Source organism: Gambusia affinis, linkage group LG14 (genome assembly GCF_019740435.1).
Source record: "Gambusia affinis linkage group LG14, SWU_Gaff_1.0, whole genome shotgun sequence".
Lineage (NCBI taxonomy): Eukaryota > Metazoa > Chordata > Actinopteri > Cyprinodontiformes > Poeciliidae > Gambusia > Gambusia affinis.
Window position 1 is genome coordinate 21,887,650 of NC_057881.1, and position 13,886 is coordinate 21,901,535.

General features: G+C 38.9%; 2 protein-coding genes across 3 annotated transcripts in view; one reads left to right on the forward strand and one right to left on the reverse strand.

The window, feature by feature from the left end:
• LOC122843333 overlaps positions 1–13,886 on the reverse strand; it is a 705,002-nt gene that overhangs the window by 319,512 nt on the left and 371,604 nt on the right. The window lies entirely within an intron of this gene.
• LOC122843336 (keratinocyte-associated protein 3-like) lies at positions 1,520–13,653 on the forward strand. Of its 2 annotated transcripts, XM_044138005.1 has the most exons (6): positions 1,520–1,745; positions 3,343–3,539; positions 3,814–3,873; positions 5,719–5,910; positions 10,832–10,981; positions 11,088–13,653. In XM_044138005.1, the coding sequence occupies exons 1-6, from the start codon at positions 1,733–1,735 to the stop codon at positions 11,550–11,552; spliced, it is 1,077 nt and encodes a 358-aa protein (XP_043993940.1). In that variant the 5' UTR covers positions 1,520–1,732; the 3' UTR covers positions 11,553–13,653. The 2 variants fall into 2 exon arrangements, with proteins under 2 accessions (XP_043993940.1, XP_043993941.1); XM_044138006.1 differs by lacking the exon at positions 3,814–3,873.

The window sequence follows — 13,886 nt, forward strand, 5'->3', positions numbered from 1 at the left end:
AACTCTTGTCTCTAAAGTCATTGAAGAGTAGATCGCCATTCAATTAATGGAGTATATTAATAAATGGCCAACATCCAATGCCGTTTGGGGGCTTGAGATACAGCACCCCTTGGGACTATATGTATAATTTTTCTATACATATTTCTGAGGTCCTCTACCTAACAAAGTTAGTTCTTTGAATAAAACCCTCTGTGTGAAATCTTATACAAGTATAAATATTACAGGTGGCCTGTGGCTACAATGAATGGCTAGAGTAAGTTTTTATAAAAACGTACAATACAAAACAAATTGATGTGTTAAGAAGTTTAGATGAAAACTTGCGGTGAAAATATGTGGATCAAATTTAATACTGCACCCATTCTGATGTTATCTGTGGGTCAATGTATCAGTTGTTAATGAAATTCCTGATTTAATTTTTCTACTTGATGTAAAACAAAAAATACATTTCTGACTTGGCTTGGAATTCACTCTTTTGCTTATTCTAGCAAATTAGAATAAATATATATAGCAGCATTTATAATTAATTTACTAGAATAAGCAGAAACGTGAATTCCAAACCAAGACAGAAATTATATATATATATATAATATATATATATATATATATATATATATATATATATATATATATATATATATATATATATATATATATATATATATATATATATATATATGCACACACACCCAAGGGAAACCAATTCACCTATTTGGACTGTAAATATTTAAATATAAATAAATATTTTCTGACTCTAATGATCTACTTCACTGTTTCTCTCATAGCATCATTTCTCCACTTGGTGGCAGAAATGTCATAAGTATTTGATTCTTGAGACGTATCAAACACAGTGTTCCTACACATACTGCAAAGCATTTATTCCAGTTGCCCTGGATTTGCAGTGTAAATTAGGTTTCGGGTTCCTTTTGGGAGAATTTGATTTTCTTTTAGAAACTAGACTGCTATATACAGTAAGAGGACTCTACCCAGGCTTTGACAGGTCTCAATTTGGAGGGCATCTATGAGCACTAATTTCCATCAAATGTCAAGGCCAAAAGGTTTAATTATTACCTTGTTTAACATTTTTCCTCATCCCCCCTCCGCCTATAAAATGGAACTATGTGCCTGGAAAACACATAATGCTGCCCCTTTAAATAAAATTATATTCATTTTTAGTTAGACTTAAACTAATTTTGTTGATCAAATATATTTATTTAGTACTCCTATTAAACCTGCAGAATTTATTTTAATTAAAATGAGCCAAAATGAAATTTATGTAACTTGTTTAATTTTCTTAAACTCCAACAGTTATTATCTTAGCAGCTGCATAAAGTTCGCTTCTGTGTACAAGAACAACTGCGATAAAAGGCCACACTAAACGATTTGAAAGTGTCGACACCATAACAAAAGCTGTCACAGAGGACTGTTAATTAGCAGACGGACTTTCAAAATAAGAGAGAGGCGTTTCGCAAAACAGCTCAGTCAACACTGAACGCGCCTTGAACTGAAACGCCGTCCCTACTTCCCCAATTTCCCACAACAACAACGTCACTCCGTCTCTCTTAGAGTGAGAAAACCTCAGCACTCCCATGGGTGTGTCTCTTATTTTGAAAAGCCAGAGATTCACAGGTGTCACTGCGGCTATCTGACCGGACTGAGGAGGAGCGGGACCACGCGCTGAGACCTGCCGGCACAGGACCCGCCGCCAGACACACCGCGTGGTGACCTAACAGAGATGGGCTTTGCAGGTAACTACAGCCTCACCTGTCCGCCTTCACCGTGTGCGGAACACTTTCACCGTGTTTGTTGAAGTGTTGGGGTTGGTACAAGGAGTTTATATTTTTTGATAAACCTCTTTCAAAAATACATCTTAACAATAATTATGACGCTTTTTTTTTTTTTTTTTTTAACAGCTGTTTTAACCATTTTTGCCTCCGTGCTGTTAGCCTTCGTTTCAAACTCTGACTTAGAAACGACAGGTCTGTTGGGAATCTGCAGCCTTATTAGTTAAATATCCTGTCGGACTGCTCTGCCAAAATCAGGTTGTTGCCTCGGGACATGAGATGTCTTAGGTCGTTACGGAATGCCAGTATGGGATTCCTCACATGTAAAGATTGGAACAGTATCCATGGTAAAGGATTAAATCAGACTGTGTTTGGTTTGGTTACACAGATAAAAGAAATGTAACCAATAAAACAGGTTTATCAATGTGCAAACACTTCATCTGAGCACTTGAAAAAGATATTAATCAATATATCTGAGTAGAATTTAGATAATCCTACAAGCAGGAAAACGTGGAAAGAAATTAAAATTCAAATAATGTTTTTTTTTTGTTTTTTTTTTTGCAACTTTATTTAGAAGTTCTCTTAAAAGTAGTACAGCAGTTCTGAAAGATATATTTCATATCCAAGAACAAGGGACACAAAGAAAAAAAAAACAGAACATAGAACCTAAAACTAAACAAATGACATAACAGAACTAAAGTTGTATGCATTACAGATACTTGTTGCTTTTATAACCTTCTTGTTGGAATCTGAGATTGTATGAATACAGTTTTTACATCTATTACAAACAGGGCAAAAAAAACAAAACAACCCCTTTTGTTCTACATTGTTTTACTTGTGTGAATATGAAACTTGGCAAGAAACACATGATTGATCAGAAATATGGCAGAAGAGTCTTCTGTCTTGAAATCTGTGATACCAAACAAAACACTTTCAATATAGAGTAGGAAATTATGTTTGGTATTAGTAGAAAACTGAATCTTCAGCTTGCCAACAAGTTTGACTTTACTATTATAGCTGTTGCTAGATGAGCTTAAACTGAGTATGAATTTAAATATATATATATATATTTTAAACTAAGCTGATCTGTTCATTCATAATTCAACCCAAAGGACATCGTACTCACCAAACATTATGAAAGAGTCTAAAAGTAGCCTGAACCAACAATTTCGGTCAAATGCACACTTAAATATTTAGGTAGGATTTCTTGCCAAACCCATTTACCATGACTGAACACTAAATGTTCAAATTAACATGTAATACATTTAGGTGCTTTCAGAACCTTCATAAGTGCCACCAGTGTGCACCAGTTTTCCGTGGTACAGACCAAAACGCGTTCCTTTAGGAAAGCTCATCACAGCGTTCTGTAGTCTGGTTTGGATCTGTCTCTGTGTGCACAAGCTGTACTGTAGTTATGTGCTCAGCAGCCAATCATTAACACAGGTGACATCCGCGGTGCGTTTGACCCATCTGCTGATCGATACGACAAGGTTTTTGCCTGACGTAACGTTGTCGGGGATTTCTGTGTCTCGGTGTGTAACGCCGAGCTCTCCACGTCCAGGCACGTGTTGCGACAACCTGGAGGAGCCGCTGGCCCTGATGAAGATGGGTCTGAACGTCATCCTCGTCGGTCACGTCAACTTCCTGCTGGGGGCGCTGGTGCACGGCATCGTGCTCCGGCAAATCAACCTGCACGAGAAGGCGCGAGGCATGGGCTACGCCATCTCCAACGTGGTCGCGCTCCTCTCCGGTGTGTTGGTGAGTGCTGGGCGGACTCTGTGGAGAAGCAGTGAATTATAATTTTATCCGTTTTTTTTTTTTTCTTTGTTTGTTGGTTAATAAATGTAATTAGGCTCGAATTTTCTGAACCAGAATTTTTTGCTTTTGCTTTCCTTATGAAGGAGAGCTGGAGCTTGAATTTGGGGATACATTAGCATCACTTCTGTTAAATGTGACAAATCCATCACTTGTCTTTGACAGACACGGCGCTCTTGGTAATTTTCTTTTAATCTCATCAGTCTGTTTCCTGCAGGGTGTCATCGTTGGGATTCTAGCTATTATCCTGTCGAAAAACAAGAAGAGCAAACGCCTGGTTCGTATTCCCTCAGCTTTTATTTGATCCTGCAGGCATGCTTTCACCCTTCCTGATGTTTTCATATCTCCTCTCCTGCTTTCTGCTCTGATTTACCTTTTATGAAAAATCTCATCTCTAATAGGGTGCTCGTGTCCTGCTGTGTGCATGAACAAATTGATATTTCATAGCACCGCTTTATTTTCTCAGATTTCCTCCCTTTATGACTTATAATTTAAAACAAGTTGTTTCAGTCTGGCCCTGCAGAGCTGGAAGAGTCTGTTTTTTTTCCCCCATCTCTCTCTCTCTCTCTGTGCAGGCAGCGCTTTTTGCTCTGTTTACTCAGTCAGCTGTCCGGCAGCTCAAACAAGCCTGACGAGCCAACCAGCTGAACAGAGTTGGCCTCAGCGTGATTAAACCACTCCCTGTTTCCTTTTGTTGACGAGAGCCGGCGTGAAGAGAGCGCTGCTAGGTTAGCACGCAGCCGTTTGGCTCCTCAGCCGTCTTATGTCAAGTAGTCATTAAGCGTCTCAAGAGCTGAATGAAAGTGCTCCTCTTACAGCTCTGTGGTTGCTTTAAAATATATGTTCCTCACTATAAATCATCTGATCTGTCGTTAACCTTTGACTTGACTGGTGAGTCATCTCAGTCATTCTTAAAGAGCTAATGGCTTCGTTTTTTTTCTTTATATAAAGAGTATGATCTCACCCAGGCAGTGTCATTTATTCTTATAGTCAATATTAGAACTCTCAAACTCTTAAATGTTGCATGAAAAACATCTGATTGTTCTTTAATTCATTGTTTTTTTTTTCTAAAACATCTTCGCGATTAAATAGAAACTTGTCCAACATTTCTAATTTAGAACTTTAAGTTGAAATTAGTTTGAAAACATCACACTTGGTTTAGAAAACCAACATCCTGGTAACCAAAGACTACACATTTTCCTTTAGAAATTGGCAATATGACGGTGGTTATGTGCATCTGTCTAGTTCTACTTGTTTTCTATTTAACAAAAGTCCAAACCATCGTTCCAAGCTCTGGCTGGTGCTTTCCTATTCTACCTACTGTTTTAATCTTACTGCATGTCTCGTTTATGCTGATTAGTAATGACTTAACACTGTCACTGGGAATAAAAGATGACGGATGATGATAGCACAGTTTCAGTTGGCCTTCAGAGAGCCACAATAGTGAGTCAGCATTGACAAGCCATCAATAACGCAACCAGTTTAATTTCCATGACATATCAACAGGTTTCCTGTAACCCGATGCAGCTTGTTGTAAAAATTAATAAAAAAATAATAGTACTTGAACTTTTCCCCATTTTGTCCTGCTACACCCACACTTTCCCATGTATTTTATTGGGATGTTATGTTGCAGACCAACACAAGGTTGTGCATAGGTGTGAAGTGGAAGAAGAAACAGACTCATTTGGTTTTGATTTATTCGATTTAACTTGTTTTAACCAATGAAAACCCTCATGATGTTTGACTCACTCAAGGGCTGAGATAATGTTTTATAACCTAACCCTGCTTTCTCCCTGGTCTGTCTGCTGTGTCCCTTAGTCTTCGAGTTGATGTTTGTTCTTGCATATTCTCTAACAAACTTCTGTCGTGTTCACACAACAACTGGATTTATACTGAGATTGCATAACAAACACAGACTCTGTATAAGCATTTAGGGGACCTTCAGATATCAGAATAAAGGGCTGTTCTATCGTTTTGGCATTCCTTGTCAGAATAGCATATCAGAGGTCTGCAGGCTATACTTTATCAAAACAGCATATCGATCTTTGTTGTGAAATTAATGTGAGATATAACACACAAAAACCTTGGATACTAGAGCTAAACCTCTGTTCTCCTTCCATAGACGTGGTCCTTATTCTCCATCAGTCTGGTTTCGTCGCTCATGGCAGGAGGTTCCACCATTGGGCTCTTCGTGTCTCTAGTGAAGACCATCGTCAACGGCGGGCGGGTACTCCTGACTCACTGCCGCTTACCCGATGCCATCGGCTTCTCCAGCGTTACCAACGAGTGTCCTTTTGACCCCACCCGTGTCTATGTGAGTGTGTTGCTCTGTCAGACTCAAGAGATTAAAGCAGCAGCTGGGCCATTGGTCAGAAGACCTTATGTAAGGTGTGGAAATGTACGGTGTCTGGAATGAAAAAGCATTTCAGTATTTTCAGACACTTAAATGCTTCAGATTATCAAACCCATTTTAAAATCAAACCACTGTATATAGGATGCAGTTTTCAAATAACTTTATTTATTTTGGGGGGTGGGGGGGGATGATCCAATCTTCTTACCTTGTATTTTCTGAAAAAGTAATTACCCTCCTGACTTAATAGATTCACACTTTGTCAATAACTATCAGAAGTTAACATAACTGGTCTTTTTTTTACATTGCTGTGGAGGAACTTATATCTCAGTAATTTAACCACTTTCTGAGGCTCTCTGTGCATGAACGGCCCGTTTAAGGTAACGGCAGGCCGTGCAGAAAAGGTTTAGAACTTAGATGGATCCAGTTGTGGTTTATTGGAACCCCAAAGCCTTTCGAGACTGATAGATTAGATGGTTTTGCACCTATCTTTAATTTCTTAAAGTAATTGGGGTGAAAGATTTTGCTTCTTGAGATCTCTTAGCCTACCTTATGTCATCAGGCAAGTTTGGGTTAAGTGTTCTGCTTCATTTCCTGGGTCTTGATTTTCATCTCCTTTTGGTGTTCTGTCTTCTATTTCTGTCATTGAGCTCGATTCAATGGCAGAATTTCAGTCAGGCCAGTCAGTGAACAGAACAAGCTGTTGTGAACGATGATGCCAATTATTTGCACTGGTTTTGAATTGCAGTCTACCTTTGTAGAGTTGTAGATTTTTCAATGGCGGCGGAGGAAGTGAACAACGTCATTCAGTCCGTGTTGGCCACACTTCCAAATATTGAGCAATTAAACTTCAAGAGTCGCCTTTAGCAAACAACTGTTTCTCAAAAGCTGAGGGTCCAGACCTTCTGTAGGAAGCAAAGCGTAGAACAAGAGGCTGGTTTCTACCAGTCTTGTAATACACATTAGTTCTGTCTTGTGAGACTGAAAAAAAGAAAATTCATCATTTAATGGAGAAGCAATTACAATTTTGGAGAGTCCTGTTTTCTAGAAACCAGACCACCAGCAGGAAAGTTAACACTGCTCTCTGTGTCCGAGTGCACTGGCCATGGAGTAGGAGGTTTGACGTCTATCCTCGCTGTCAGGAAGTCAGTCACGCTTTGCAGCTGATGGACTGGTGGCAGAAACGCTGACCTGACCCGGCCAGTGCTCTCCAGGCTGCTTCCTGTTCCTGTGTGCTACTGATGGACTGTCAACCCTGTTTAGCCTCATAGCTGCTGACACACATCAACAGCACTGGTGTTGAGTTGTTTTGTTTTCCCAGTATAGGACCTTTGTCTTCAGCTGGATTTATTCTTGGTGCTGGTGGTTAAACGCGTTCAGGATTTCGTGGCTCAGTCGGATTTCGGCTGCTAATCGCTCACAGCCAGAAACCGGACAGATGTACAATCCCTAAAGCCATTGTGTTTTTCTACTTTGAGTTGCTTTACTCATGTCAACACTGTATTTACTGTACAGCTGGCATTCATCGACCGGGTAGAGTAGAAATTTTAAGGTTGAGGTTAAGTGTATTCTCTTCAGTAATAGTGTGGAAGTGTATTCCTGGTAGTTTAAAGGTGGAGTGGTGTACAGATGTCTCCCACAGACCTAGTTTGGTTTTTTTTATGCTAAAACCTTTGAGCTTTAACTTTAAGCTACTATATAATGCTGTGAAAAAAGAATTTTCAACCTTACAGATTTCTTTCTCTCTTACCCTTTTGTCACACGTAAATGTTTCAGATCATCAAACAAATGTAACCAGAGTACATAAAAATTAAAAATTAATTTTATTTTCCTTTTATTAAAGAAAGAAGCTATCAAAACCATCTGGGTTGTATCTTAAATCTTATCCAGATTAATAGAAGTTGTTCTGCAGTTTGAGCTGAAAATCAATTAAGTTCTGACTGACTTCGGACCATCTAACTCCCCAGAGCATTAAATGAAAGCTTCACAGGCTCAGCGAACAGCAGTTCGTTTTTCATAGATTGGAGAAAGAAGCATCAACCTGTTGACTCTCGGTTGATATCCTGTTATAGTCACATTTCCTGTGCATCCTTTTGTGTACCTGATGTCGTTTGGTGTTTATTGGTGAGATACATGATGTTTAATATTTGGTTATGATATTCAGTGTTGCTTGTCTTTTCTTTTTTTTAATTTTTTTAATTCTTGCCTCACGTCAGATTTATGTTTCAGATTGTTCACACACTTTTTTTCAGAACAGATGAGCACTGATCAGTTCACTGCATTTTTGGTTTGAATGACATTTGGACTACACCACTGCTACTCAAATTTAAAACAATTGAATATTGAAGGGCCACTACCACACATACCTGGAAAAGTCACTATTTGTATGATTAAAGTCAAGATGCACCCAAATGAAAATATTGTCCAATAATCAATACTTACCGATATCAGTACATATATTTCACTACCTCCAGACATTTTGAAGAAAACAACCACACTGCTAACTTCACCTCTGCTACTCTGCTTCACTTCAACTCCCCACAATCCTTTGCTGCATCACTATCATTGTCACATGACCAAACCAATATTACATAATCGTCTTCCAGAAATAAATAGCAACAAGATGGAAAAATGTTACTATTGCCTTGATTTTTGTCATTGGTCCAAAATCAATATGTTAGAAATAACTAATATCAACCGATTGAATGTTGTTGAAAACACACTGTGCATTCCTACTTAAAAGATTAAGTCAAACATAATTTCTGCATACATGGTGCATATAATCCATAACACACTAACACTTTTGGTGTTTTTTTTGTCCTAAATTCTGAGGTCACTAAGGACCTTCAAGTACAATATTCAAAATGGCCACACCGTCACTAAAACACAGTAAAAGCTGAGATAGTCATCACCTATGACAGTTTATGTCTCATTAAACCATCTGCACAAACCGTGTGGTACGATTTGGTGTTGGCGACACGTTTCTTCAGTGTGAACGATGTAACAGCGGGTTTGGTTTGTGTTGCTGCCTGTAGTTGGCACCAAAGCCAAGAGGAAATCTCTCTGGCTTTTCAACCTAACTATTAATTCTCTCACCTTGGGTGTGTCATCGTTCCCAAATCCAAGCTTGTTCCTGTGAGACTAATGGGACACGCCATTTGTTTGCTGACATGGCATTTTAATTCAAACGTAAGAGGGTTAATGGCACACTAAGTCAACAAAGAAATAAAAATATAATGAGACATGTGCCGAGGCTTTTTGTGCAGCTAAACTATACAGACTCGTCATACATCCTGTGTTTAAAGAAAATAAATCTACGTGGTTAAGCAGGTTTGTACAAAAAAATCCCCCACCACAAATACAGTATTATTTTTGTTTTCTTTTCTTAAACTTCCAGTGAGTTTTAGAAAATATGTCCACCTCCAAATCTGTACTTTATTAAACTAGCTTAATTTTATTGCATTATTACTATTATTATTATTATTATTATTATTTATTATTTTCTTAAAACCAAACAATACCTATGCTAATATATGTTGGCTGCAGCTGGTACATTCAGTTTGATACATGATGAAAAACACAAAACGTCCCAAGTCCAAACCAAATCAACCAACTCCTCCTTTTTATAGGTTCTCACAAACCCTGACCTCAAAACCCAAGATGGCCTCGTTAGAGGTCTCATTAAATCTCATTAATGATCTCATTAAATTAGTGCCATGGATAATCAGTGGAATCAGTTTACCTAGTGACAGATCACGGAAATGTGCAAATTACACCCAGCAAGCTTTCCAACTTTCCACTGAAGGTCAGATGAGGTGCGTTGTATTGTAATCTAAAATCAAAATGAAGCGGGAAGCCCCTGGTAGTTGGGATTAGTTTGGTAACATGGAGGCTTCTCATGATCCCTGACCTCAAAGTCAGTACTGCTGCGGCTTGCATACAAGGTCGTGGAAGCCGCAGCTCTACCCAGAAAGTAAAGTTGGGTGTGACGTTACTCCAGTCCCGGATTCCAGTTTTGATCTCTGAGGTAAATGGAAAGAGCATGTCAAGAACGTGTCATGCTAGTTTAGCCTGGAACAGCAAACAGCAATACAATTTGATTTAAATAATGAAATATTACAGCCGATTGTTGTGGTTTCTACTTTTGGTTTTGTGTTTTTCGTCATACATCATAAATGAAACTACAAACCAAGATGGGAGAGAAATCATGTAGTAATAGCTCAAATTTATGACAGCCTTTGCATCTTTGTATTTCAACTTAAACTAAGACTTTCCTGAAATAATGCCTTAGTTGTACCGTTAATTGATTCTTTATTTTATGTCTTTGTATAAAATGTGACGTAAGCCGCCTTAAAAGTGACTAACCTTTTCTGTTGTCTGCTGAGTCTGCAGATTGTTGCCACCCATTACCACCTGTATGTCTTCCAGAGGGCATATTCTGTCTCAGAAAGTGTGTGTTGGGCTTTTTGTTTCTCATTCACACAGATTGCCAGATGTGATAGTCATGTAATGGTTTTCTCCATCTCCTGTATATTTCATTATGGATTTTTATAAAACCCTCCGGTCTCACAGATATAAACTTCTTATGTTTTTTATCGTTTACAAAGCAAGCTTAACAAAAGAAAGGCTGCTCTTACGCTTTCAATTCACTCGCTTTGGTTTTATGAAAATGCATTGTCTGGCGCATTTTTTTATTCACAATGCATACTTGCCTTTCCAAGCTCTTTACTCCCCTCGGCATCTAGCTCTGAATAATGTGATAACATTGTTTCATGCCATCATCCAAGCAGCATCCTCATTTATGTCGGACAGCTTTGCCCGTTCTTGCCTTGGATTTGGTCCAGATTGTGTTTTTCCAACCAATGTGTTTCCATTTTATCCCCAGAGTACCACTATTTTCCTCTGGGCTGGTCTGATTGTATCGTGTAGCATTCAGATGGTGTTTTCTGCTCGTTGCCTTGCTGCCTGTGTTTCCTTCTTGGGGCTGTCTGGTTGCCGGAAAAGCATGAGACATAAAAAAACCTATACCCGACCCGTAAGTCTTTAGCCATACTCGTTATTTTAATATGTGAACATCAAAGTTAATGTCATCCTTCTGTCGGCAGTATTGAAAATTACTGTCCTACCATTTGTTTGTTTAGATCAATGTGGCAAAGGAAACTTCTCAACCTTACTACACCGAGCCCCCAAGAAGGCAACACAACACTTCACAAGTCTACACCGAACCTCCTAGAGTCCATAATGTATCACCTAGACGTCACACAGAAAAACCAAGATACCACAAGGAACGTTCACAACTCCACACCAACCCTCCTGGAGACCACAGTAAACCAACTAGGCATCATAAAGACCCCCCAAGAAGCAACAACAAACCATCAAGGCATCCCACTGCGCCTCCAAGACTGGAGCGCCACACTCCTCAAAGGCCCCTTCCTTCCCACAATCAAAGTCTTCCCACCTCAGAGAGGCAGCCTCTTCGGCAATCTCACCGAGACCGGTCGGACGTAGAACGCCAAGAAATGAGGAGCTGCAGTCAACAAAGAGGGCAGGGGGAACACCACAACCTGAGGAGGGGTACGTCCGACAGGTCCAGCATTTGGATATAGTTGTGTTTCTGAAGCCAAATTGTCTTTAAATACACTTTACTTGTTGCTGCAGTAGTATTCAAGTGTCCAGCATCACACAGACAGAACTCCCTTTGTGTGTCTGGGATAAATCGGCTTACAAAAGCCGTATCCTTATTGAAAGGTGACATTTTTTTATTTTCATAGGGCATTTTCAGGAAGTTTGGGAAGGACAGGAAGTTTGTACAAGATGCAGCATACAAGATGTGTTATTGCTCATCTTTCTATTTATAATGGTTGTATAGAGAAAATGGTTGTATAGAGAAAACTGCACTTAATACTTTAAACTGAGAACATGCCAACATCCATGGAAGGGCTTGACGACATGAAGAACTGTTTTACTTTCAGCTGTGAACTGAAAGATTAAATGCTTTGCTGAAAAATAAGGTTAACCAAATTTGTCAGAGAGTCCGATCAGAGATAGCATAGCCTCTACGCTAACTTTAGCTGCTAGCAAGCTGGTTCTTTCACAAAAGAAGACCAGGACCAGCAATATATTTGTTTTTCATCATGGAAATATTTTTAGTTTTTTTATGCTTTCTTTGTTTGTTTTATTTTCTTCTTAAGTTGCTTAAGTTGTACCAAATGCTGCTAAGAAATGATGGCTGAGCTGGACTCAATTATGCTTAGCTAGACTTGATGCACCAAAAGCTAGTCAGGGTAAGGCCTGTACATATGCCACAAAAACAGAGTATATGGTTGTTTTCCTTAAGGTGGTTCTGTCTGATGAGGACATTGAATACTTCATAAGAACTCAAGTGGAAAACTCTTGGGGAATTTTCCAAAGGTCCCTCCCATTGCCACATGTGGCGTCGGTGTTGTGTCTTAACCCACTTCAGATTTCTAAGCAATCCTACGACACAAAAATCAAGTTTAGATCACGTTGTATGTCAAGGACAAATTGCAAGAACTCCCAAACCGTGTCTACAAGAACAGAATGTCAATTTATTATGGTAGCTGGGGAGGTGAAAGACATTTTCTGTCCAGGCAGAACATGTATAGGCCAAAACATGAAATGTCCCAGCAAGTCATTAAAGCACACTTATTGATAACCCAAAGCCAAAATGGCCAACTTGCTAAGTCTTCACAGACTAGACTTCTAATAAAAAGAGCTACATATTATTACAAATATCAATCTTAACACAAATTAAAAGGGAAAAAGTCTTGCTACGTGTCCACGGTAAACAAATTAAGCAAATCTTTTGCTGCAGATAAGTGAAAGGAGGCTTTATGAGATAATAAACACTCTGTGCTAGGTTTAGTTGTTAGCATGGTTAGCAAGAAAAGTCGTTACAATGCTCCACAAAAACACAAACTTGTTTGTTCACCCAGAGCTTCAGGAACTGTCCATCAATATTATTGTGTGGTGATGTGAGGAGTGGGAGTTGACAAATCGTATTGTGGGAGGGACATAAGAGGAATTACCAAGAGTTACGTTCTTGAATTCTTGTCAATGTCTTTACCAGAAAGAACTTTGTCTTTGTTCTTGTCACCTTGAGTAAAATAACTTTGTTTTAACTTGTGGAGTGTGTACATGTTTGTCAACCAGCAAAGTTATAAGTTTCTTTTTGTTTTTTTGTGTGTGTCGCCACAGAAGCATTATCTAGTGACATATTGTGTTTATTATTTTTGATACCTGACATATGATAGCTGAGCTGGACTCATCTTGGTTTAGCTTGACTGGATACTTTTGAACATTTGAGTGCTTTCTAGAATTTTACTACTGCTGTCACAATGTTTAAATTAGTGCTGTTCTCCCGTTTGGCTAACTCACCTGTCGTTCGACTGCCTTGTTGAGTGTAACGTGAACAGTTTTGATTTTCTCACCAACGTTCTCATCCCCAAAATGATGAATTATATCCTCCCACTCTCCCAACACCTGAGTTTGCAAACAAGTACTGAAGCGCTACATTCCTAATCTGTGAGTTCATTCAACCTTTAAACCCGAGGATTGTTTGTTTTTCACCGACTGTGAAACTTAAGTTACTGAATATTTTTACATTGAAAATGTAATTCTGTTACAGGCAATACGGAAAGTGTTTGATGTGTATTTCTTATTTAATTAAATCTTTTTGTATTCAGATACATCTTGCATGTGTTTATAGTCTGAATATTGTTTTCTTTCAGCGTGCCAGTGACCTGACAGGTACGTCTGTTTAGACTCCAGACGGGTAAAAAAAAACAAAAAACTGGCCAGTCGCCACGTTCAAACCTGTCTGGTGTGTCTTGATAAAGCCCTTTTAACAATTTTTGAAACGTGGGATGATGACGACATTCTTCCATGCGGAAGTGAGGATGCGGTCGACACATGCTGCT

Excerpts from the sequence above, each read along its gene's own strand:
- LOC122843336 (XM_044138005.1), top strand. Across the intron at positions 3,874-5,718 it reads ACAAGAAGAGCAAACGCCTG|ACGTGGTCCTTATTCTCCAT; the intron begins GTTCGTATTCCC and ends CTCCTTCCATAG. Across the intron at positions 5,911-10,831 it reads TTGACCCCACCCGTGTCTAT|AGTACCACTATTTTCCTCTG; the intron begins GTGAGTGTGTTG and ends TTTTATCCCCAG.